The following is a 27,655-nucleotide window of genomic DNA, read 5'->3' as shown; positions in this document are numbered from 1 at the left end:
GGTACATTAGCACATAAAAAAACGTAATAGCGCCGAACCCAAGGAAACAATGTGTCTTCCCCAGAAACACATTATGTAGCCGATCCGGGGTCTGATTGGCATGATTCAGACCTCAGTTCGCTGACTGTAAGCCCTGCAAGCTAATCAATTACTCACTGGAACCAATTGCCCATTGGAACCAATTACCCAGTGGAACCAAAGCATATGTTCGAAATAATCATCAAAGTCGAAGCAAAGTAAGTGGGTGGGTGGGTATCTGTAAATGGGTACGACATAAATTTTCTTCGCATGTGACAAGAATTTGGAGTAACTAAGTTTCTAATTTGATACGTGTTACTTATAATGTTATAAACTGAATATTCAGGATACTTTTTAAATCCCCCAAAACAGACACATTCAATGGCCGATTACACCTGCAGAACTATGACCCAGTTCCTCCTGATTTCATTCCTAATCCTGGTATAGATGCTATTTTTCAAACCATCCCTGGCAGCCACTGTTTAGTTGGTTTTGTGGCACTGAAAGGAATCAAAGGAAGAATGAGAAGTAAGTGAAACAACCTGATAAGGGTTGCTAAATTCCTGAACTGTGCCGGTGTCCTGTTTGACAGAATTATTTTTGGATAGTTTGTCTCATCCTAAGATGGCTGGCACGGTCGAGATACTGGTTGTTTCTCTGGTACAAGGTAAGGCGCATTACATATTTATTATCCCCTTGATGGGCATTAGCAGGTGGATAAGATAGCATCCTCAGCCGAAGTATGTAACCTTGCCTCTTGATTGCTGATATATATGTTAACCTTGATTATAGATGTATCATCTGCCCTATTTACCCGAAACGCTCCTGTCTAATCGGGTTTATTAAACGCCCATGTCTAATCGGGTTTATTAAATGCCCCTGTCAAATCAGGTTCATTAAATGACCCTGTCAAATCGGGTTTATTAAATGCCAAAAGTATGGACTTTTCAAGAGTGAATCAAAAGAAGATTTTTCACTGAAAAATAATCCTCTTCAAAAACTGACTAGAAGTGACATATTTCTGAGCAGTAATGGCGGAATTTTATGTCGCGAACCGTACTCAACTTGACTGCATTTGCAAAATGTTGCATGATTCTAAAATTACGATTACAATATAAAATTGTCCTTATGCGGTCTTTGATGTCTTATCATGACATTCTAATATACAGCGTGGGTCCTTAATGATTTTTAAAGACGATCCAATATTCAATATGCCTTCCGTATTATCCTAAAAGGATCATCTATTAGACAATCTGTGTGAATAATCCTATTGTGATATGTCCTATCAAATTTGCTAATTTACTTATTTTATTTAATTTAGGTAACTTATTTACTTCTGTGTTTTATCTCAGTAATCTGAAGTAGGCATGAATTTTCCATCAGCGCTATTCTAAATCGCCATCTGGTTATGGAGATGAAATCTTTTAAAAATAAAATGAGAGAGAGAGAGAGAGAGACAGAGACAGAGACAGACAGACAGATAGACAGACAGATTTATCGGCCGTGTCAGTATACAATCTGACCACATAAGAGTGGGAAGATAATGCCTTTTCCGATTACATCCTTGGGTTATGAGTCCAGCGCTCTTCCGCTGAACTACTGGGGTCAGAGAGAAGTACGAAGTAGAACTCTTATATAACCAAATTTAAATTTCACCGTTAATTAGACACAGAGAAAATTAACTCTCTAATTGTCTTAACGTCTGAATTGATCAAGACCTAGTACAAATTCGGTTAATCATTTACATAACATTCCAAGAATATTTACAAGAGGATAAAATAAACAACAACTCCAAAACGTACCTAATGTTCACAATAATAAATTCAAACCTTATGTAAGGATTACAATAACAACTTCAAACCATACGTAAGGATCACATAAACAACTTCAAAACTTTCGTAAGGATCACAATAACAACTCCAGACCTTACGCAAGAATCACAATAGCAACTCTAGACTTTATGTAAGAATCACAATAACAACTCCAATCCTTATGTAAGGATCCCAATAACAACTCCAATCCTTACGTAAGGATCACAATAACAACTCCAAACCTTAGGTAGGAATCACTATATCAACTCCAAACCTTACGTAAGGATTGCCGTAACAACTCTAAACATGACGTAAGGATCACAATAAGAACTCCAAAACTTAGGTAAGGATCCCAGTAACAAATCCAAACCTTAGATAGGAATCACAATAACAACTCCAAACTTTAGGTAAGGATCACAATAACAATTCCAGACCTTACATAAGGATCACAATAACAACTCCAAGCCTTAGGTGAGGATCACAATAACAACTCCAAACCTTAGGTAGGAATCACAATAACAACTCCAATCCTTAGGTGAGGATCACAATAACAACTCCAAACCTTAGGTAGGAATCCCAATAACAACTCCAATCCTTATGTAAGGATCCCAATAACAACTCCAATCCTTACGTAAGGATCACAATAACAACTCCAAATCTTAGGTAGGAATCACTATATAACTCCAAACCTTAGGTAGGAATCACAGTAACAACTCCAAACCTTAGGTAAGGATCACAATAACAATTCCAGACCTTACATAAGGATCACAATAACAACTCCAAGCCTTAGGTGAGGATCACAATAACAACTCCAAACCTTAAGTAGGAATCCCAATAACAACTCCAATCCTTATGTAAGGATCCCAATAACAACTCCAATCTTTACGTAAGGATCACAATAACAACTCCAAACCTTAGGTAGGAATCACTATATCAACTCCAAACCTTAGGTAGGAATCACAATAACAACTCCAAACCTTACGTAAGGATCACAATAACAACTCCGGACCTTACGTACGGATCACAATAACAACTCCAAACCTAAGGTAGGAATCACAATAACAACTCCGAGTCTTATGTAAGGATCCCAATGGCAACTTCAATCAATCCTTACGTAAGGATTACAATAACAACTCCAAACCTTACGCAAGGATTCCAATAACGAATCCGACTTTACGCAAGGATTTAAAGAACATCTCCAGTCCTTACATAAGGATCACAATAACAACTCCAAACCTTACGTAAGGATTACATAAACGACTCTAAACCTTAGGTAAGGACCATATAATTTAATATCGCAATTTTAACAGAAAAGAAGAAATGTTCCGCATGAACTAATCGCACATATGTTATCTTTTTCAGTAATAGTGATTCGAGGCGCACTAGGTATCCTCTCTCTCTCTCTCTCTCTCTCTCTCTCTCTCTCTCTATATATATATATATATATATATATATATATATATATATATATATATATATATATATATATATATATATATATATATATATATATCCAGGTTGAGAAAGGGGAGTAACTCGCAAAAAACGGAAAATTTGTGGTCCGCTGAAATTGTCATCGATATGTGTTAAATAAATAAAAATAATCGCCTTTTCTTTCCCTTATTTCTTTATTCGTTTTATTTGTTTTTATTCTTTCAGATACGCATACATGTTGTCTATATTTGTATTTTGTTGTTTATATAACAAGCGCGAGTGCATGCGTCTTTATCAACCCAGTAAGCTTTTCGAAATTAGATGTGATATGTATGGTTCTGTTAATTCATCTAAAACACTAATGAAGAATGAATTTTAGATGAATGCCTTGCCTAATTGCAAATGAACAAAATAAAACTTTAACCAATATTTAGATTTCCCTCGGCATTATTTTATGCAAGGCGAAAGGTTTAATATTCAAATAAAACACGGCGTATTTCATTATACTTGGTTCGTTTATTTTCAGGCTATTATTATTATTATTATTATTATTATTATTATTATCACACAGGTGAACAGAACTGCAAGCCACTTGTCTCCCCCCTCTACGGTATCGTACAATGTGAAACCATTGGGGGAGAAATGTAAGCATTGATATAACACATTAATTACCAGTGATCAGATGTTACGACTCTATGGTCTTAACATAAGTAAAAGAAAAGAGTGAAAACCATCAAGTTTTGTAAAATTCAGCAAATAATGTATTTTCCCTGGAACAATAAGTGAAAATGTGAAAAGAACTTACGGTATTTTGAATTAAATCCCAGATAGTCCTAGAATTTCTAAAACAAGTCCTAATGAATAAAGTTCTGAATAAAGTTTAGTGGTATTTCAAATAATATCAAAAGCTGAAGGTGTTGAAATATCCGTAGTTGCCTGAAGTCTTGAAGGCCATAATTTGCGAATGGTCTGAAGTGTAATGATGTGCCAACAGCCTTTGATGAATCACAATAATACAATCAAAGAAGTCCTTATTTGAAATCACTATAATACCAAGTTAATGTCTCTGTTCAAGAATATTATAGATCACTTTGTAATTCCAGAGAATAATAAAGTTTCTTCTACGTAATCTTCTCTTCGATTATTATTATCATCATTATGATCAATATTATTATTATTATTATTATTATTATTATTATTATCAATATTATTATTATTATTATTATTATTATTATTATTATTATTAGGGTATGTACAGCAGTGTGTAATCGTGATCACGAGTTTGTCTCTGGAGAAAAGGTTGTACACAGGAACTGCTATTTAAACAATGGATCCTACCCAGATGGTACCATTTTGCCTCGTTGTGTGGGTAAGTGTGAATGCTGTATTTTAATTAAATATTTTTCTTCCTCGTATTTTAAGGCTTTCCTTCCTCCGTTTATTCAGCATACTGTCTCTTTGCACGTTTGAATATTCACACACACACACACACACACACCCCGTCATTCTCATTTTCCGCTATTGTTATCGTCGGCAGGTAAATTGTTTTAAACATATTTTATAGCCAGCTCGTACATATAAAGCAAAAGGCCTTGGAACAAGTTCTACCAACTAAGAATTATTCTGCCTCGATATTTCATAAATACACCTTATAAATGTTAAAGGAATAAAAGCAAACTAATACAACAGATAATTATATCTTAACATCAGAAAATGAAAGGAACAGGAAAAACATGCAGGGGGGGGGGGGGAATTATAGGTGGTGAGATGTTATTACATTGATAGGTACCTAGCTACCTATCGCATTCATACGTCTTACGTCATACGTCTAATGTAACTTCATCCAGACATCTATACATACAGTAAGTACAGTACATTAAATTAATTTTCTTGCCAGCTAGCTACTAGTACTAAAGTGTTAACTGGCCAGTAAATCAGTTAACTACTTTGCCACTAGTCTCTCTCTCTCTCTCTCTCTCTCTCTCTCTCTCTCTCTCTCTCTCTCGATGGATGGATTGATATCGAATTTGCGTGAAAATGGTTTCACAGAACTTACATGAAAATCTTCCGACGATTTATGTAATGGTGAAAAGTATAAGAAATAGAAGAGACTGAGTAATACTAAAAATAAATAACCAAACCTACATGAAAGGTGACTTCGGTTATTCACTCGCCTCTCCCGCATGACCACAACCGCAATATTCCCATAAAATAATTCAACTAATTCAAAGACAATGATCTTGTAGTAAGCAGCCACCTATCCCGCCATGGATCCCCGTGTGCCTGCAACATGTGCTTTCAATTTCGCACCAAAAAAAGAGGTGCTAATTCCAATACATGAATATTCCAAAATGAAGTAAATTTAAAGACTGAAATTCCTTCAGTTAAACATTACATCTTTTTTCTTCAGTTACAAATAGGATAAGCTCTCACAAGATTTACCACCAAGATTTGCTAAAATTTGACTTTCATTATCAACCAATCCTGGCCAGCCATACCCACATCTTAGATACTCCATTTTATTTAGACTGGTTCCACGTTGTCCATAACAGTTGTAGGACACCTGGTACTAATTATACAGAAGAACTGTGAACCAGTCTAGAAATGGGTGAAAACATACTAGAGTATTTACGGGTTTGGTGGTCCATAATTGGTTAATAATGAAAACTAAAATTTTAGTAAAAATATCTTTTGAGAGCTTGTCCTATATGTAATTTAAAAAAAAAAATATAGACAAATTTTTACTGATGCAATTTTAGTATTTTTACAGGCTTGACTCAGGAGTACTCAATAAGGAAAGTAGCACCTGATTCATTTGGTGCAGAATCAATAGCACGTGTTTCATGCACATGTAAATAAACAAAATGCCGTGGCTCATATGATGTTCTCCACACATAAGCTTGCACAAAGGTTAGATGTGCATGAAGAATTCTAGGTCTAATCATCAGCACCCAGACATTTTAAGTTATTGAATTTTGAATATGATAGTGTTTCCATATACTTACTATTGGAATTGAACTAGTACCGTGAGTCCTAGTACCGCAACTCCTTAAAGTTTATTTTATGGGAAATAACTCAGTAGAGAATGATACGTATATAAGTATTCTGGATTATTTCCCTTGTTTGTAACAACGCATGGGTTTCACTACACGGTTTATCTGGTGAATTTTCATCCGACAATGACCTGTTGAGAAAAATAATAATAATTTTACACTGAAGATGCAAATACAAACAAACTAATGATTTTTGTAGAAAGCATGTATGTGCAATTTTCACTGCGGCAATCAGGTTAATTCCTTATACAACTGGTGGCTTTTATATTCAACCAACACTGCCACCATCCCCTCTTTTTTTACATTCATTTTTTTTTACAGCAAAGAGCTATTTTGAATATCATCCTGTGACAAGGCAGATAAAAGAATCAGTATGTGCCTTATGCATGACTTAAGTTCACTAGTACTATAACAAATTAGCATACTTTTCATCACCCCTCAACCATCTAGATTTTTAGCTATTTACCTCTGTAGCAGACATACGTAAATACGTAAGCCATGTCGGCTGTTCATTTGCAGCCCTAGTTGCGCATTTGATCTCCAATGCTAGCCTAATTGTGACGGGCAGTCACAAGCAAGCCAACCCATTTTCAAGCCTAACTCAAAGTAAATCTAAACCACATTACAGATTTAGCTTCTGTATGGATTTATAAATGCTACAAAATTAAGGTGTCAAATTACGAAACTATCCAGTGAGACCTTGATCATTTAACTTTTCATGTCTTGTCTTCTATGTAGCTCGGACGCCGTGCAGGCCGCTGTATAATCAGGAACATGGAATGGTCAACTGTGTATCAGAAGACACCAAGTTGTAAGCTGTTAAATTTTATTAAGCTTTTCAGTCAACAACAACAACAACAACAACAATACTACTACTATTACTACTACTACTACTACTACTACTAATAATAATAATAATAATAATAATAATAATAATAATAAATTAACCATCATCATCACAAGCAGCAGCATTATCATTATCATTGTCATCATGACGAGCATGTATTCATATGTGGAAGGTAACTCAATTAGATGAGTTCAAAGTAATCTCCCTTGAAGCCCTCTGCTGTTATACAATTTTCAGAATATTACAATTTTAAAAGGCAAATTGTTTCGGAATCGCTATCGACCTTCTCAAATTTCGAAACAATAGCAACATTTCTGACTTTCTGTTTTTTTTACTTAATGTATAGATGCTCTGAAAAAAGTAATTATTTAATATTTAAACTCGTTGAATAATGTCCAGCTTTTGCGCGACCTTATTCAACTATTGTAATAACTTTTATATCAGATCATCACCCATTTGAGATTATGTTTATCACATAGTTCATATTTTAATGGAAATAGTCTTGAGAGAAAGAAGTATAAATAATTTCGTTCATTCTGAGTCATATGTTGTACTTTTCTTTTCTTGCGCGAAACAAAATAGATACAGACACATTTCTATAACCATTAACATTAAAAAACAGATTTGTTAACGAATTATAAATGAAGGCTCAACTCTCACTCAGAATTTAAATTGAACATTGGCCATAGCCAACATCATATTTCAGTACAGAATGTCCATTGGAAATTACGTGTGGTGTCATATAGTTTGACTACGGTTAGGGTATAAATTATTAATGTTGACACCTGAAATTGCGTCAGTTTCAATATTAGCATTCCATTTGTTTGTATTCATGTGAAGTGACCATTACTGGATACGGAAATTTCAGATGCACTGTAATTTATTTGTTACCGGATATTTACATGATATGATTTTTATAGTAGAATGCAGTAGACATAGACAAATTTTATTGAGAGTTGAAGTGGCGTCACATAATAAGAAACATTAGCTGGGGGGTGGGGGGGGTCGCTCAGCAGTTACTTTTGAACTTTTGAGAGAGTGGCGTATGTAAGATGAAGTTGTTTGCAAACATGCACAATGGGGAGAATGTTGTTATACCTCTATGCTGCTTTGATATAATATTGATGATATTGATGACATGTCTTTTGGATATTGTACTTGTGGAATTAGACATTATCTAAGCACACTGCTAACTAAAACGACTGCTCCCTTGTGCTCAAATAATCAGCCTGAACTAGCCTAAAGTACACTATCTTTAGCAGCTATTAACATAGGGAAAATGGATTGTGCAAGACTAGACAAAATCAGTTTCTGAAAGGACAATAAATGAATTACCAAATATATAAAATGTGAAAAAAAGTTATCGGATGTTTTACAATTTGTTTCTAAAGTTCAGGAAGTGAAACTGACCAAGTGGAGCTTGCAGGTTTTTGAAAGGTACACATATGGAGTAAGGCCAAGCAGTATACTATATAACTCATTTTACACCTATTAATCATTCGCCAAAATAAAGGGGATTAAAGGTCTTTATTAAATAGCCAGTATAACCGGTGAAGAAACTCAAGTAAATTCGTTTTCTTTAAAATTCTAACCCTTTGCAAAATACGAAACTGTAGAGTGCCACAATTATTTTGTTGAATTTGTTGTTGAAGAGGTATACGCCATTTTTCAAAGCATGATATGCTATACATGACATAATGAGACTCTCTCTGGTATATTGGCCATTTTCAGACAGTGGCCATTTTTGTCCCATTCCCGTTGGGCAAGCGGTATAAATAAAAACTGCCGCCAAACTGTTGATTGTACTAGTAAAAACAAAACGTAACAGAAGGCTGCGTTAGGAAAATTCCAACGATTGTAGTAAATCACCTAAAAGAATACTGCGCAAGAATGGCATGGGTTTATTTGAACTAAACAGCATCAAATAAAGTGATATGTTAACATGTTGTCATGTCCAAAATATTAAACTGTACACACTATATGTAAAATGTACTGACTATGCTACGTGACAAATACGTTATTGACCTGAAGTCGAACCAGGTACTTTGAACTGCAATATTTAAGTTAAGCTTTTTGTTGCATATAATGTTGTGTATCTGAAATGGACAAATATAAATCGATCCAGTCTTGCCTTGACCGTTCATTGATTTTCGAAATATACATTTGAGTACATACTCATATCGAGAAAATAAGGAAATCCGACAAAACGCAATGTTCTTAGGCCACATGGTCGAACCAGAGTAGTGCTGGTTCACTTATAATGTACTCAACGAATCCACCTGACTCGTTTGTTAAGAACAGATCCTTGTAGCATGGGTCTTCATAACAAAATGAAAATAATGAAAAAGTCGTATCATAAGTCCATACCCCACTAACGCATACTAAACCCATAATCCATGGAAAAGCTATTTTACTGGCTGATGAGTTGATAAAGGGAATCTTGAAAGGGTAGCTCGAACTTCTTTCTTAGCAATTATCTATCATAGACATCCAATCAACTTCCTCTAGCAATTATCTATCATAGACATCCAACCAAATTCCTCTAACACTTATATTGTTATAGACATCCAATCAACTTCCTCTAACAATTATCTATCATGGACATCCAATCAATTTCTTTCATAACAATTATCTATCAAAGACATCCAATCAATTTCTTTCATAACAATTTTCTATCATAGACATCCAATCAACTTCTTTTATAACAATTATCTATCATAGACATCCAATCAGCTTGATCTAACGATCAACATACGAATCTGGAGAAAGATTCCTCATTAAGGTTTCTACACATGTTGTCCATAAAAAAAATGAATATGTTTTTATACCACACTACAACAATAGTTAGACATAGGGCTTTACCTTCCGCCCGTCCGTCTATAACATCCTTCGTTACTTTCTGTGTTCAAGTCCGTTTCCAGGTATTATCAAACGTGCCTTCTATTTTTGGATCAAACATATTCTTTGCCGTGATACATAGCAGCATAATAAAGAAAGTGCCTAAAATTGTACGAACCTAATGCTAGTATAGCATTAGTATAACTAATATTAATTCTACTTCAGTTATCCAAGATTTTCTTAGTATTTCCTCACTTTCTACATATGTCATGTCATAAAGAGAAAATGTATTGTCATGCTATACATCAGTGGTGCACAACCTTTCTCGGCCAAGGGCCAGATTGCATTGTCTAAGAGCACTCGAAGGTCACAAACACGATGCTATATGCTCTATACAGCGACTTGGTAAACGAAATTAACGGTAATAAATGTTGTAATAAACTTCTGCTTGACATGAAGGTTTTATATAATTTTATTTTTGCATGTAAAAGTGAAGACTCAAGAGTCAAGATGAACTGAACACCTGTTTTTAATTATTAAGTTTGAGTTGTTGCAATCTTCAAAATGGAACTGAGTCTGTCATCAGTCACGTTTGATATCAGTTAATTGTTATTGAGGTTATGATTGAGAATGTTTGTTCACATAAATATGTACTTCGAAAAAGTGAAAACAACTTTAAAGTCAAGTCCTTAATTTTGCCAAATTTGTCTGGACAAAGATTCCTGAAAAATATTAAAATGTTATTTTCCTTAAAGGCCACTTTTAGTTCAGCTGAACATTGAAGGTCGATGACCTGCATCTGATCTTCAGCATAAATAGCTTTCATTGTATAAGAAAATGGACCAGGCGTGAAATGAAACGAATCTTTCTTTTCTTTGAAGTCTTGAAACCGATAATTAAACTCCTTATTTGAGGTTTCACAAGATTCATGATATCCCCGAAAAATCACACTAGTACTCCACTTGGAAAAATCCCGAAAAATCACACTGGTACTCCACTTGGAAAAATCCCGAAAAATCACACGGATACTCCACTTGGAAAAGTAAGCACGCCTCAAAATGAATAAGATTCTCAGACTGTAGATGTGACTAAAAGAGTTGTAGTTTAATTGAAAAGCTTGCAATTCTCGAAACATGTCAAAGAGAAAGTGATATTTACCTTGAAGGCATTGATTCACAGTAGTTATATGACATGTGATCTGTGTAAGAAAGACCAAGTCAAACAGCCATGTCTTATTCTCAAACACAGCTGTTTCTTTGCCCATCGCAGTTAAAAACTTCCAAATTTCTGAAGGAAGTTCAACAAATCTTTTCAAAACGTTTTGCCTGCTCAACCATCGGACATCTCTATGATAAGGAACATCTTAGCAAACAGATTGAATCTCTTCTAGAAAGGATTTAAATTGCCGATGACTAAAGCCTCTGGAACGGATGAAGTTTATAGCAGTGAAAACATACTTCATTACGTTGTCAAATTTCATTACGCGACTACAAAGTGCTTCCTGGTGAAAAGTACAGTGATATATATTGACAGCATCACCTCGAAGACCAATTTCGTTCAATATGTAATTTCACTTGAGCAGCAAATCCTGTTTCTTTTCCTACCATTGCTGGAGCTCCATCTGTTGTCGCACTACACATCTTCGACCACTGTACATTACATCCATCAAGAACTGACTTCATTCCCTTGAATATATCTGGACCTGTTGTAGGTCCATGCAACGAAACTAGCGCTGCCAATGCCTGAGTTACCTAATACTTACCATTCAATGTTCGAACATATACTAAGAGATGTGCGGTATCAGTATTATCAGTGCCCTCATCCAAAGCTACTGAAAAATATGTGCAGCTAGCTAATCTGTCATGCAACTGCTCAGTAACCTCTTTTGCAAGGTCCTCGACTGGGCGCGGAATAACGGGATAACGGGACTTTGCTTAAAATACTGGCGTTGTTTTGACATATTTCTGTGCCGATATTTTGGAGACATTCTCTAATACAATCGCCATCTGTGAAAGGTCGTGATGACTTTGCAATTACCCGTGCCACTTTGCAGCTGACACGTGTCAAACATCTTGTTTCTTGCGACTTCTTCTGAAAAAAATCTTTACTCAGCCAACAGTCTTCTTTAACTGTTCGATTTTCTGCCTTCTCAAGTCACCTTGCAATTTGTTATAAGCAACGGCATGTTTCGTTTCGTAGTGTCGTCTGCAGTTATACTCTTTCATAACGCTAAGTGATTCGGGGCAAATCAAACACGATGATTTGCCGTTAAATGTAACCATAAAATACTGACATGTCCATTCATCACTGAACTGAGTTTTTCCCCATCAAAAGCTTCAGGTTTAGACATCTTCGCTTACGGCACTGTAAATTTATATTTTAGAAAATCATGTTTTGTCTTTATTATAGCTGACGCTGTTGAGGCAATTAAGAAAAAATATTCTAGACTCACACACACAGAGAACTTGATTAAGATTGCGCAAAGAGCTGCCAATGAAAAATCTTAATAATAGAGTTGACCGGGCCGACGCTCCAAAAATTGCCGCCTGAGCTTAGCCAAGTTTATGCAGCCGTTTTGGGCTGGCATTCAAACAGATGCAGCTTTTTTCAACTTATTAGGTGAGGACGACATTACCGCCTTCCTTGAGTTAGACTTAAGCTCTGTCAGGTTGGTATAGGTCGGAAATTTAATAGTAGCCCAATTGATTTCTAATTTCTTTAATATGATTACTGTTCACGGGCCAGATTTCTGTGTTGTTTTAATTTGCCCTGAGAGCAGGACAGAACACGTTCACGTGCTGGATCCGACCCGCGGGCCACGGGTTGTGCACCCTGTTATACGGTCTATTAACCTAGGCAAGGTACTGCCGTGTAGTTCATGATGTTGACTCTGCAAGGTGCTGTCAAGCGTTGGAAGCTGTTGACCGATGCACGGTTTTGTCAAGCGGTACAGGTTATTGACCGAGACAAGGCAATCTTTTGCTATACTGACTTTTGACGAAGACCAGGTACCATCTTGCCGTACAGGCTTTTGAAATTTTCTATCAAACATGTTCTCTGTTTCGAAACTTGTTTTGTGTATTAAGAAGCCTACTTTAACACCCACACAACCCCGACCCCCCAACGAACCAAAAATATGTGAAGATTCTTGTAGTAACGCCATGGTGAATTTATTTTCAGTGTTATTAATTTATACTAGCTGAGAAAAGTTATCGGAGAACTTAACACTGTCTCTCGCAGAATGGAAGAAAAAGAATGAAATAAAGAACGAAATTGTTTTAGCAGTTTACAAAATCATGTAAATATGATACTTTGGTCTCTATTCCAGAGCATGTTCAGCCACATGCAATGAGGGTTACATATTTGAAAATGGAGAACGAGTTGTCCAGTTACAATGCGATAGAGCCACTGATACGTGGCAAAGAGGGTCACTTATCCCAGCCTGCATTCCAGGTATGCTAAGGACAGAGTTTTTAAACTAACCGGTTAGACCCATACATTCATGATTTCCGATTCTCTGTCGAAATTGCTAGGCACATAAGTGGCCAATATTTTTTTCTTCTAGTGTCTAGGTGGAAAATAATATCACTCAGTTAAATCACTCATGTGTCTCAACCCAAGATTCTCAGCTTTTAATCACAAGTACGGTATTGCCTGAAATTAAATAGATACGTGATTAATTATATATTGTAATCACATATGCGGTATTGCATAAAATGAAATAGAGACTTGTTTAATTGTATATTCAAATCACATATAGAGAACTGCATGAAATTAAAGCAAAACATTGTCAATTATATATTTAATAACCATGTTTTTGAACTTAATCAACTTTTCATCTTGATTGAGAAATTTTAACAAAATGTACGATGTAAAGTGAAAACTATGGCATTATGAAATGTAATAGAAAAAACAAGAAATATGTTTTGAGGAAAAGTATGTATGTCCCATGCCAGAATGTTTTTATCAACACATCCCAGGTCATGGTGTAAAAGTATATATTTTAAGACTACAGAGAGACAAATCTGTCAATTGCTTCCTACATTATGGGAAAACCAAACTTTGCCATGAATTTACCATATACATTGATGCACGCTATATCTGGCTTCGATCTTTTAAGTTCATGTAGCTTATAGGTGTAATTTATGATGCAAATACAAATTTCTAAATCAATCCGAGGTTATAATTCGGGCATTATTTAAAATTGAAACATAAACGAATGAAGATCAAAACTTACTAAGATATTTTTTAATTTAAAAAAAATTTTAATATTTTTTTTTCAAAACTATAAACTGTTTTACTAAATGTTAGTTTCAATTCACGACTTCCTTCAGAAGTTGTTCAGCGGAAACACAACTCATGATGAAAGGACCATAACTCTGTAAAATGTTGACATAAATGGTTAAATAAATCTTGATTTGTTCTCTCATTGGGTACGCTCACCAGTTATTATGTGCTTTTGAGAGCGTGACGTATGTAAGATGAAGGTGCTGCATTTAAAATATGCACAGTGGAGAGAATGTTGGCTCTCTATGCTACTTTGATGTTATGTGGCTGACATTTCATTGTATATTGTACTTACGGAAGTTGTACATGATCCTAGCACATTCCTAACTAAAATGACTGCTCCCTTGTGCTAAAAAATCAGCCTGAATTTGTATAAAGTACGCTATCTTTAAGAGCTATGAAAATAGGGAAATGAATTTTGCCCAATCAGACAATACCAGCTTTGGAAAGTGCAATGAATGAATTACCAAATACATAAAATGTAAAAACAAGCTATCGGCTCTTTTTATAATTTACCTCTGAATTCCAGGAAGTGAAAATGACCAAGAGGAGCTAGCAGTTTTTTCAAAAGTGCACTTTTGGAGTAAGGCCAAGTTGCGTTCTCTATAATCCATATTACACCCATAAAATCATACACCAAAATAAAAAGGATTTTAAAGGTTCTTTGAACAATACCTAATACAGCCAAGGCCATTTTTTAAATAGCCAGTATAGCCAGTGACGATACCCGGAGAAATTCCTTTTCTTTAAAATTCTAACCCTTGCAAAATACGACACTGTTTAAGTCGCTTTATTTACGATTACAATTGAAAGTACTTTAATAATGTACAATTTATTAACCTATATAAATTATGTAGCACAAACGACCTTAGCTTGAAAGTAAAAAAAGAGGTGCTACCCCCCCCCCCCCAAATTTCCTTGCATATTATAGCTATAGTCAGGGGCGTAGCTAAAGTGTTTGACACCCGGGGCAAATCCTTCCTTTGGCACCGCCACAAATAATTTCAAGATGTAAACACAGAGAAAACTATTGTATGTTTGCAGATAGATCTTTAAACAGTACAGGGCTGTCATAAGCAAATTGGAATTAACTTTTACTTTGGCGAATTTTTCTTTTGGTTTGAAAACTTACTGGTATTTCAACTCTCCCAATGGTACCGTTCCCCTTCTGGCTGTCACTGGGGCGGAGCCCCCCCCCCCCCGCACCCCTCTTAGTACGCCACTGGCTGTAGTGTAGCTAGTAAATTGTAGTCATCAGTATTATCACTTTCTATTTGTATCAAGAAACTTTCTCAAACATTGACTTTTACTGGATGTCATCTGTAGTGTAAGTCTAATCATCCAACGTCAGTTTACAGATGACAACCTGTGCAACAAATATCAAACACATAATAAATTCATCTACTATAAAGTTTGGGGGTGGGGTGGAGAGGCTATGCTTTTCTTGAGACCCGAGGTATTCTGATTTCTTTTATCTCAAGATAAATATTTTTTCAAACAATATAATAGATATATTACGGTGGGTTTTTTGTTGTTGCTATAAATCAGAAGAAGGTATTTGAGAGCGGGAAAAAATATTTAAACAAAACTAACGGTTACCCCAGAAATTTAAATTATTGGTCCCTAATATAACCACGGTAGATAGTGGAACGTATTGCGGTAAGTACAGAAGCATTCTTGTATACCTCAGTACAAAATCTTTCGTGATACTCAGCGCTACATATATCGGGACATTACAGCCTTTCCGTGTATTAGTGTGCCGTTAACACACACACACACACACACACACACACACACACACACATACACACACACACACACACACACCATTACGATCGCGCTTGAAAACAGCAACAAAGCATATTCAAGTAGTATTGCCCCCTTTTGATGCATATCAATATTTCTGAGAGTAGGGCATATGGGAAAGATGCTGGTAAAAAGACAGTAAGTGTTACAAACACTGATAATAATTTAATAACAATTTCATATACACAAGATGATGATACAAAGGACAAAGGTTTTCACGCTATCAAGTGACCGTCATTAATGAAATGAAAGGTCTTGCTCCTCGAATTGCGGACGCATCTTTTCACAAATATTTGTCAGACCAGATACGCTGGGTCAGATCGCCAAAAGGCAAGTAATCTCTCTTCCTGATACTTATTGGCTTGCAGTCATTCTGGTATATTTTATGATCCATTATGGCAGAATAATTAGTCCGTCGGAACCTTTCTGTCCATCGATATCAGTTCCTAAAGTGCAATCAAAGTTAATATATTTTACATTGCTTGTATATGTTCTAGCAACCGATGTCAGGTACTCTTGAAGCTTCCGATGGTATGGTCTTGATCGTCTTTCGAGTCAGAGAAAACTGAAATAAACCTTCGAATTTATTTGGGCGAATTACTGCACATATCAGATCGATGAATTAAATCGACAATGCAAAGGTACAAAGTAGGTGCCTGACCCACGGTCTATTATTTTCTTGTCAATTTAAGGACAGGAATAGCAGCTAAACATTTATTATTTAGACTCAATCTACATACCATAAATATGTAATAAATTTTAAGAGCTTGATAAGATTTGGGCGCATTTAAAACAATCAACTTTTTTTGCACGTATACAGTGTTGTATAAACTAAGATATTTATATTAATAGTACCTTTTCCTATCTCTGAAATTTCTCTAGCCATATATCCATATATTCTATTTCAGAGAAATGTGAGGAGTCTCTAATGATAGACATACCAGACACACAGATCAATGCTACTTCTGTGTGGACTGGAGTTCGGGGCTACTATTTTGGACCTGAAAGGGCACGAATAAACTCAACGGCGATTCAAGGTGATGGAACGTTCCTCAGCGGAGGATGGAGACCTATGAGCAGTTCAGTAGATCAGCTCATACAAGTATGTGCCTCATGTTTTTTGTCTGCCCTCAGAGTTTCTTTTTTATTCTTTTTTATTGGTATATCTATGCTGTGTTTTTTATTTCTATCTGGTCATCTGTTCGTCTGCTTATATTTCCATCAATATATATATATATATATATATATATATATATATATATATATATATATATATATATATATATATATATATATATATATATATATATATATATATGTATATATATAGAGAGAGAGAGAGAGAGAGAGAGAGAGAGAGCACTTGTAATTGCTGTTTTTCGCCATATAATTTGTATTCTATCGATATGAAGACATACACACATGTGCACCAAGCCATATATATATATATATATATAGAGAGAGAGAGAGAGAGAGAGAGAGAGAGAGAGCACTTGTAATTGCTGTTTTTCGCCATATAATTTGTATTCTATCGATATGAAGACATACACACACGCGCACCAAGCCTACAATATGTACCCGTCAGATATTTGTTTAAAAAGTTGTTTCCTCATTTAGTTCCTTGCACCAGTCACCTTTACAGAAAGTGGTATTTGCATTTATAGTCCCTATCAAAAACATAACTGTACTAGAAACTGTTACGAACTTTTAAAAATACTATATATTCCAGCACATGTGAAAATCTTATTTCTACTAGAATGTTGAAGGGATGTAAATCCTGTGTTTGTTGCAAAACATTCTTGAACTATTTATCAGACCTAATATCACATTGCTGTATTACAAAATGAAAGACCATATCACGCAGAATCGACTGGGTCATGTGGTACGATACAATATTTGTCTATATACATATACATTTGTTGAAACTTATATAATTTTTGAAATGGTAATCGATCATCTGAATACTTTTTAATTGCCTACGATTCAGGTCGAACTGAATAACGTCAGTCGTGTAGACGCCATTGTAACCAAGGGGCGCAATGTCGTCAATGGTGACAGCGCTAAAGATTACGTCTTGTTCTTCCGTGTGCTCTACAGCTTAGACGGCAAAACCTGGCAATCGTATGGCGATCAGACCATCGGAGATAAGGTAACGTTGTGGTCTTAGACAAGTGGTAAGCACATTAAACATAGTTTTAATGTTTTATGTTTTGTACAAAAAAGTGCCCGCAGCTTTTATTCAGTAATCTTAATTATGGTTTGGGGTTGGAGCGATAAGAGAAATAAACGATAAGTTGTACACAAATAGCTTGTCAAGAGCCAAGAGCAAAAATGCTGTTTTATTCTAAGGTCTTACATCAAATGAAAACAATAATTGTAAAAATACCATTAGCATTCTTTCTGTGTTAAAAATACTAAGCACATTGTCCCAGCTGAGTGAATTAAAATCAACAACAACTACAACTCTAAACATGTGAAAATTAATGGCCTAATGGGTCGTATCTTTTTTTCAGTTTTTGCACGGAAACACGGACAACGATACACCCGTCGTCAACAGGTTCACCTGCCCGTTTGCTGCCCGTTACGTCCAGATTAACCCAGTGGCATGGAAAGACAACATCGGTTTGCGTTTTGATCTGTTAGGATGTCAATACACTAGTCATGCAGGACCTTGTAAGTCTTGAGATTCATGAACAATGTCAATTCTGCACACAACTATAGATCGTTGAGTATTGACACGTGGGTTTGTTTGTGGCGTTTTCGAGATGGCGACGTGTGCTTATATAAATAAAGAACTTAGTAGGTTCGTCGATTTACGATTTATCAATTAGTTTTCGCAAGTTTGTGAAGTTATTACGAGGATGGGTGGAGCTTGTTGTTTTTAGTGTCTTTTATGAATAAAAATTGAAACCGGCACTATTGCGGTAAATATTTACCTAAAATTAAATTCCTCGAAAACAAATTGACGAAAACTTGAGTGAAATGTCGTGCAGGTTATTTTTGGTATCGATGTCGTTATGCAATATTAATATACTGTATCAAGGTATTCATTGTGATCTGATTGAACATTTTTAAATGCTAATGCTAATGCCATCCTGCACCAGATATCATCCACAGAGGCTATTCCATTTGAAAGGATGACACTTATAAACAAAGGGTAGCACCTTACGTTTCTGACAATCGCTTCAGGCGTACGTCCTTCATAATTGATTATGCTGTATCAATGTATTCTTTGTGAAAGTTTTTCTGAGATACAGATATGAGAATATGCTAAATATAGACAGTGACATATCAAAGACACTAAGACTCGTACATTCAATTTGAAAAGGGGCAGCAGCGGCTGTGTATGTCCTACCTTCATTTGACATAACCGGGCGATCCTTACCTCGCATCTGTTGAGCTTGGGGCGTTTCAGAAAGAGCTTGATTCTTAATGCCATCACAACTAGTGAAACGTGCTTATGTTAATAATAACCGAGGTTGGTGCATGCATCTGTCAGACGTCGTGCTTTACAAACACTACAGATATTCTCCGCCTAAATATGCGATTTAGACAGGAACAGTACACTGGTTTCGCTTGCAGTAATTTCCAGATGCAGTTTATTGCGACTGTGTGGTCTTAAAATAAGTAACAAGAAAGAGCGAAAACCAAAATATTTTGTAATATTTATTGCCTGAACGAATTCAAAATATCTTACAGTATAATGAATGAAATTCAACGCTCATATATGTTCTGATAGTTCTAAAGAGTTTCGAGTAATCCGAGTAAGTTCCAAACGTATTCCGAATGATGTCATTCGTGCATCAACAGTACAGAAAAATCACTATGATATAATCATAAAATGTCTCTAAATGAATTCACACTATTTTCGATATAACTATAAATTCAAATGCCATTAAATGAATTCACAGTATTTCCGTGACAGCTATAAATTCAATTAATCTGGAATATTTCGGGCACTGTAATTCCTATGAATGATTTAAATTAAATACATGAATTCCTCTAATTGAATAACTTTCAAGACTGGTGGTACTATTAATAATGCATAATTATACGTAATGACTCTATTATATCTACATATCAAGTGTATTTGTTTTAGCTAGTTTCGGAAGAAGAAAAAAAAAACAACAGAATATGAGCGAACTGTAGCTCCTATTGAAAGCTGAAGTTTGACTTGGCGCGGTAGATACGAGTGGTACGGTTAATCCAAAATTATTTTATACGAATGAATGTGCCATATTAGTGGGAAATAGTACTAATTCGAAAGTCTATCGATCAACAGTGTCTGGAGTTTACGTTGACGAAACAATGGACGATACTGAGCAATCTGAGTAGATTTTAGATATAAACTGCCAACATATTTGCTTACAAACGACGTTGAACACTGCCATCGTACCAGTACTGGATGTTAAGGGGCATGCAGCTTTATGAAAGCATAAACAAACCTGATTTTTAAGGGGCATGCAGCTTTTGGGAAGCCTAAACAAACCTGACAAGGATTCAATTAATATAAATTAAGTCTTGACTGAAATTTAAGATTTTAATCCAGCTGTCTAACTGGATAATACCAAAGCCCGACTTAAAATGATTTGACCAGTTACATGTATTTGGTCTTGATTTCAAATTTTTGACAAGCTGGTAAATCCATGGCGCAAAGATTCCTTTCTTCTTTATACATGTATTCGCTTGACTCGAGAATGTTAAGAAAAAAAGGGGAATATCAGAATGCCATGGAATGTTACAGAGCTGAAAGGCACCAAAAAATAGAGCTTCATCGCCGTAGTGGATTGTAATAGAATAGGATGAGATGGTTGCCTGAGTTTTAGCAACGCTAAAATTCTTTTAAGGTTATTTAATGCATATGAAACGGGAGCAAAGTAACTTTCAAAAGGACACACCGAAACAGCCGACCCAGCCTGGTCCTTTTGGGTATCATAGCCGCGACCCTTAGATTACGAATCCGACGCTTTACTAAGCGCGTTATCATGGCACACCGGAATGGGATGGGATCGAATTGGATCAGAGAATAGAATAAAATGAGCAAGGATACAGCATGATGCGGGCTCCTCAATAGAAGATTACACTGGAACACAGAATGCTTTGAAGAAGAAAAAAACACAGAAGTGTATATCTGGCAAACATAGTTACGTACTCAGCCAAAAAATACAAAAACAAAAATACAAGATGAGCTCACTCGTAAACATCGCGCCACTTTTGTCTTTATTAAGGATAATTTTGTGTGCTGGTTTTGTCTTTTTATCAAAGCATTTTCAATACTGTGAAATTATACTGCTAATTTTTTTATTCAAAAGAACTAGTGTGTTTTTAGATCTCGTTCTGCAATGAAAGAGTTATGTTTCCTTACTTAAGGAGCGTGGATATTAACAACTGCATTGTTTGTTGTCCATAATGGGCATTGACGGTAACAACTGCAGTTTAGTTTCCTTACTTAAAAGGCCTGAATATTAACAACAGCAATGAGTTTAGTGTCTTTACTTAAGGGGCCTGGATATTAACATCATTATAGAGTTTTGAACCTCAGTGTACTAAAGATAAAACCCTGTTTATGGCATATGCAAAGATAAATGGTTGTCATTTACTGATTTATGTGCATGCTTTTTTTACATTTCTCATGATTAGCAATTTAAACTGTGCTGCTGGTTCCTGCTTCATGTAATCCGTTTGGAATTCGTTCTAAAAATACAGCAATGACGCCTTCCACTGTTTAAGCTTGCATTCTGGTGATAAAGGTTCTTATTATAAACTCGCCCGCACAGAAATAGTTAAAAAGGATGGAAAATTGTTATGTGCTTTAAATGTCAGCATTGATCTTTTACACTATAATTTATTGGTTAATTTAGAAGAAAAATTTCTTTACTTTTGCGAGTATCATCGTAGATCTAATTTGTGCATTCTCTGAAATACATTTAATACTTATTGGCCGCAGTTCCTGACTTAACACCCTCTCACCCACCCACCACAAAAATGCATTTTACGTATGGCATCGCATTATTACTATCATTATTTTCCTTATGATGTTGACACAAACATCGAGGTGCATAGATGTGCATGCACTGTCCAAAATAGTGTAGGCGCTAAATCTGAGACCGCGAAAACATTTAGTATTGACTTTACATAAAATAGATAAATTCACAAGACTTGTGCCTTGGGAAAGAAACAGGATCAGTGGAAATATCTCGCCATAATATGACGTATAGACAATGTAAAGATGCAATTTTTAAAACAAATATTAAAAATAAACAGATAATACAGTATTTACAAGTTGGAAAGTGATGCTGTTTGTGCCTTTCTGTAGTGTTATTTTAACAATAACACCAGCTCGAGGTCTTACAAAATAAGTCAATACGAATTAACTAATTTCACCAACATAAGTTTGACACTTCAATCTTGGCTTAAATCATTTTATTGGTCCATTTAAAGTCACAAAAGTATTATCCGATTAGATAAGTCATACGTAAGATTAAGTTTAATTGATTTAAGTTTCAGTTATTATTATTATTTTGTTTGTTGGAAAATATAAGACTTTGTCTGAATTTAACAGCAAACATTATGACTGAGTTTAAAATTAAGATTTGAATCCAGTAATCTGATGGTCGGAAATTTCAGTTTGACTTAAAATTCACCAGCTAAATCTCTTAAGTCCAGACTTAAATCTTAGGTCATGTTTGTGAAACTGATGCCCGGTTTTACTGAACGCTGTGATTACAATACCTTTAACTCCATCCCCTTGACGTACACAATAAAGTCTTACAACATATCGTGGTTGAAAAATTATTATGTCTGTGCAGGTAAAGAACCGAATACTACAGCCACTACAACGATCACAACAAGGACGAAGGCGAGCTTACCAGAGGTGACAACCAGCACCGAATCTCCCACAACCAGGCCAACATATCCGTCCACCACAAGTAGGTCAAGGTCATATTTTTGCTGCAAGATCTGGAAGTGACAGAGCTAAAGTTTACAGTATTGTGTGCTCGTTTCTCGATTTGTCCCTCTTTTCTTCGTGATGTGCATATGTGGGTTGGGTGGTGTGTGTGTGTGTGGGGGGGTAACTTGATAACCATTTTATGGAATTAAATAAAAGTTGAGATGTTTATTAAAGTGATATAAGCTTGTTAGTAAAAGACTGATGTACTTGCATCAATAATAATAATAATAATAATAATAATAATAGTAATAATAATATCTATAACAATAATAATAATAATAATAATAATAATAATAATAATATGCTATAGGTATGACAAAAGTTTCCCGCACTTGTCAAACAGCAGTCCTTTATTGTAACATAACAACTAGATATTCATATCAGTGTTTATTAATTTCCTCACAACTACAAATGATCAAAACAAGTGAATGCTCAATTATGGGTTGTTCTATTTGTAATCTGAAATGTGGGACGATACTATACGACAGAGCAGCGGTTTGTATGTTTGTAGGAGTCCATCTTTTTATGATTCAATGTTTCTCCTTTATAAAAAAACAAAACAAATAAATTTCAGCGAATCCACCCTCTCATAGATGTTACCCCCTACCCCCTCCAAAGAATGGCATTGTAAGCTGTGAAGAACAGGGAGGTCGTCTGTGAGTATTAAATTGTTTTGTTCTTTATACCTAAAACGATTATAATCGGCGTCATGATCGTAGCGCTTGAAACCTCCGCAGTGGAACCATCACTATGACCGTCACCACCAGAATCAAATTCGATTTTAGTCTCGGTTTCCGTACTAATCTTGAGGATGGAGGACGGAGGAGATGGGATCGAGAATATTATTTTCTTTGTTTCTTTATCTTCTTTTTCCTCCATTTCTGTCAGCGATACTTTTACTGGCTTCGCTTAGGCTTCCGTGCAAAATTTTTGAGCACAAATGTGTGCGTAGTGACATTCACATTGCATGCATAATGTAAACCCCTGTATGCAAATGTGTTTAATTTATAAAGCGTAAGAGAACAATGCAATATAAATTCCAAAATTTAAGCAAATGTATAATGCATCTGAGATGCCTTGAGTTTATATAACTGAAAAACCAACAATAAACAATTTGATACTGCTTCAGAAGTGGTTGGCTAATTGACTAATTTTTATGTTTTTATTTAATGGGGTACTTCATTACTTACAATTGTATTATTACATTAAAGACCAAATCATACCAAGCTAATCTATTCTGCTTTTTGTGACATCATTCTTTACATCATCTCAGTTCACTATACTGAACTTGATTGTGCTAATGTTCACTATGTTTCACTGTACTTTACTTCACAAGATCACAACGGATTGTAGATCGCACCACATTCAAAACAAAACATTATACTACACTGCTCAACGCCACGCTACACGATAACACGGCACTACACCACTTCCCGTTGCACAATACTACATTACGATTCAACACATTAAACAAGAGCACACTACATTACAACAAGTTACAATGCACCAAACTGCACTGCCCTACACCACACTACGCGGACGTAATGTTATTATACAATTCTCTTTTGTATCACAGTGTATGTTTAAGTCACTGTAAACCGGGATATATTTTTGAGACTGGCGAGGTTCTCCTGAAGAGAGATTGCTCAGGAACCAGCGGGCGGTGGACAGAAGGAGGAGTATTTCCAAACTGCACAGGTAATCTACTACGTGATTTTTGGATAATATCGATTTCTGCAATGGACGTTCCAAAACTGCTATAAAGCTCTTAAGCAAAGCAGGTTTGTCCAAATCGTCCGGTCGAGCCAGCTTTGACTTTGAATCGAGTCGTTCCCATTCTTCGAATTGAATTTAGGGAAGCAGCACGGCCTCCGTAATATGAATTGACATAGAAACAATACCCTATATGTTTGTTATAAATTCAAATATAGCATAACATTGTTTAAAAAGAGTCGAAGGAGTCTAAAATAACAATTTCAATTGATGTTGATACTTTAGTTGTCATGGCAACGTGCTGTAAAATAAATGCGTGTAGCTTCAGTATCGATTATATTTTTTACAGCAACTTAGAAAAATTAAAATTAAGATAGAAAAGCATGGATTTTGTTTTCTATATTTAATTTGTACAGTCTGTTGGCTTTTCTTGATGATTATATCTTCGTATATGTAAATGTTATGTAACTGACCTTGGTCCAGAATCAAGTTAATCAAGTTACATGACCAGTGTTATTTTATAAACAACATCATACATAGCTCATATTTCTCTTTTATTAACGTTTAAGTATTCAGAGCGTTATTAATGGAGGTAAACATTTTTTCTTCAATCTGAATTTAGGATATTAGTTTTAACTTAGAATTTTCTAAGCTTGTTGACAACTTTGAATGTTTCAGAGAGGAAACTGGCATACACTGTGGCTCTGTTATTGTGTGTTAGCTTGTGTCAACGTTGTTTACTTGAATACTTACCCATTCCTGCCTTAATCTGCAGAGCGGAACCAGTCTTAATGTTGTTTTCGGTTCTTAATTTGGGTGGATTTATTCATTAAAATTATAATTCACTGTAATTACAAAATGCTCAATTTTATTCTTGGACTAAAACATTAATTTGGAATTATAATGAATTGAGTCAAGAACATTTTGGATTATGTTATTGTGATACATCAAAAGACTTTTAGCTCATCGATACTTTTAATGCCATCGGCACATTAGCACATTCAAGACTGCAAGCTTATTAACACGTTAAATATTGGAATTTATTTGGACCATCAAGGGAATTCAATTGACACTTCATACCTTTAGACTTTTGATTGCACTTTGAGAACAATTTGGGATTTATTTCTCAATACTGTAAGTTCTTTCTGAATATTCACGTTTTATTCTGGAGAAGTGAATTATTTGTTGAATTTTGCACCACTTCTTGGAATTAGCTCTTTCTGTTATTTAGTTTCAGACAAAAGAGCCGTATCATGACTCATTTTTCACGTAAAATCCAAATAACAATTTTCAGACGATATGTTTAGATATATATTTTGTCACTTAAATTGTACTGATGTGCCAGATCTATTTTCATATTTGTTATATTTTGTTTTATTTCATATCAGCGAGAACAAACCCAACTTCAACGCCGTCTACTCATAATTATACAGGTAATATGCTTCGTTGAAAACACGAAATAATTATATTCTTGTATGCATGAATACGACAAAAAATGTATTCTGGTATTTATGAAATGCGGTAAAATTTGGGTTTTTAAAGGGGAGACCAATACCAAATTTGCCCCTTTTCACGTTAGTTACATTTATGTTTATATAAATATAGAAACATTTAATTTTCCTCACTTAACGATTCATTAATCAATGGGTGATGGATATAGCTGTTTGCTTTTCTCTCCCCCTCTCTCTCACTCTCTCATAAATAAATCAATAACTCACACAAACACACACACACACACACACACACACACACACACACACACACACACACTATATATATATATATATATATATATATATATATATATATATATATATATATATATATATATATATATATATATATATATATATATATATTCAATTTTATGTGATTTCTGAAACCATAATATGTCTACATTCGCTATTGATGAAGTCTGGCCGCTTTCGATGGAAACTATTCTAGAACTTCGATAATTCGAAAAACTGCTGGTCTTAACATTATTTTGGTTTTCCAATTTTCGAAATCACAGCAAATATGAGGCTTTACCATAGGACTGAAAACGTCCTTTTGTCGAATATTAAGCGACTTATGTCTGAAATATCCATTGCACTAAGGCTCTTCAGCGCGGTAGAACGTCAAAATGGCTACTTGATGCCTTGATCTGTAATCAGAATAATCACACATACTTCCATTGATAGATCTATCCATCTACTCTTCCGTCCATTCCTGCAACAAATACACACAAATACACACACATAGATTCATACATACATACATGAACACATTTATACTTACATGATTGCATGGATACATACATACATACGCACGCATACAAACACACACACACACACACACATACATACATACATACATACATACATACATACATACATACATACCGGATTTATTCACGGCGTTGCATTGAAGGGTTCTACATTGTATAAATTATGTTGATTTTGTTTCCACAGTTGAATGCCTTAATACTGATATTGCATGCAGTGGGGTGGGCAACGGGGACTACCACGCATGCGCTAGTTGCCATTTCTATGCCACATGTTCCGAAGGCTACTTATATATCCGTGCATGTCCAGAGAATCTCATTTTTGATGTCGCAAGGGGTCAGTGTCTATACACGTCTTCAACGTGCAGCAAGTATAATGTACACGCGGGAAATCGCTAGGTTTAATACAATGAACTTGAGTACAAGATTAACACCAGATGCAGAAGTCACACATAGCAATGATATTGTGCCAATAATTGGGAGGACAACATTTCGGATAATGGACCATCAGTACGAGAACGATTTGAACACATCACCTGTCAGACAAACCAGATAAAATGCAGATGTATGTTTCTAAAAAATCGCATTATACTTGTACTTCTGATTTCGAAAATAAATCTTCAGACGCCCCTG

The 27,655-nt window shown here is 35.2% G+C and overlaps 1 protein-coding gene across 2 annotated transcripts; it reads left to right on the top strand.

Annotated features, from left to right (window-relative positions):
* The first annotated feature begins 574 nt into the window (after window positions 1–574).
* LOC149770140 (uncharacterized) lies at window positions 575–27,655 on the top strand. 2 transcript variants are annotated; one of them, XR_016418937.1, is made up of 14 exons: window positions 575–685; window positions 3,192–3,215; window positions 3,835–3,907; window positions 4,511–4,632; window positions 7,055–7,127; window positions 13,330–13,454; window positions 17,003–17,196; window positions 18,082–18,243; window positions 18,608–18,767; window positions 22,904–23,023; window positions 23,621–23,702; window positions 24,623–24,827; window positions 26,148–26,192; window positions 27,210–27,289. XR_016418937.1 is itself a non-coding variant. In XM_089949332.1 (14 exons), exons 1-14 carry the CDS (start codon window positions 643–645, stop codon window positions 27,419–27,421), a joined length of 1,557 nt encoding a protein of 518 aa, XP_089805458.1. In that variant the 5' UTR covers window positions 579–642; the 3' UTR covers window positions 27,422–27,655. The 2 variants fall into 2 exon arrangements, 1 of the variants encoding a protein (XP_089805458.1); XM_089949332.1 differs by having other exon boundaries at window positions 579–685; window positions 24,623–24,744; window positions 27,210–27,655.

This window comes from Sinohyriopsis cumingii, unplaced genomic scaffold (genome assembly GCF_028554795.1).
Source record: "Sinohyriopsis cumingii isolate HCF-2022 unplaced genomic scaffold, ASM2855479v2 utg002626l, whole genome shotgun sequence".
Taxonomy (NCBI): domain Eukaryota; kingdom Metazoa; phylum Mollusca; class Bivalvia; order Unionida; family Unionidae; genus Sinohyriopsis; species Sinohyriopsis cumingii.
The sequence above is the reverse complement of the archived record's forward strand: the minus strand, read 5'-3'. Positions and strand labels throughout refer to the sequence as shown.

Excerpts from the sequence above, each read along its gene's own strand:
- LOC149770140 (XM_089949332.1), top strand. The coding sequence starts at position 643 with ATGGCTGGCACGGTCGAGATACTGGTTGTTTCTCTGGTACAAG. Across the intron at positions 3,908-4,510 it reads GAAACCATTGGGGGAGAAAT|GGTATGTACAGCAGTGTGTA; the intron begins GTAAGCATTGAT and ends TATTATTATTAG. Across the intron at positions 17,197-18,081 it reads CAGTAGATCAGCTCATACAA|GTCGAACTGAATAACGTCAG; the intron begins GTATGTGCCTCA and ends CCTACGATTCAG.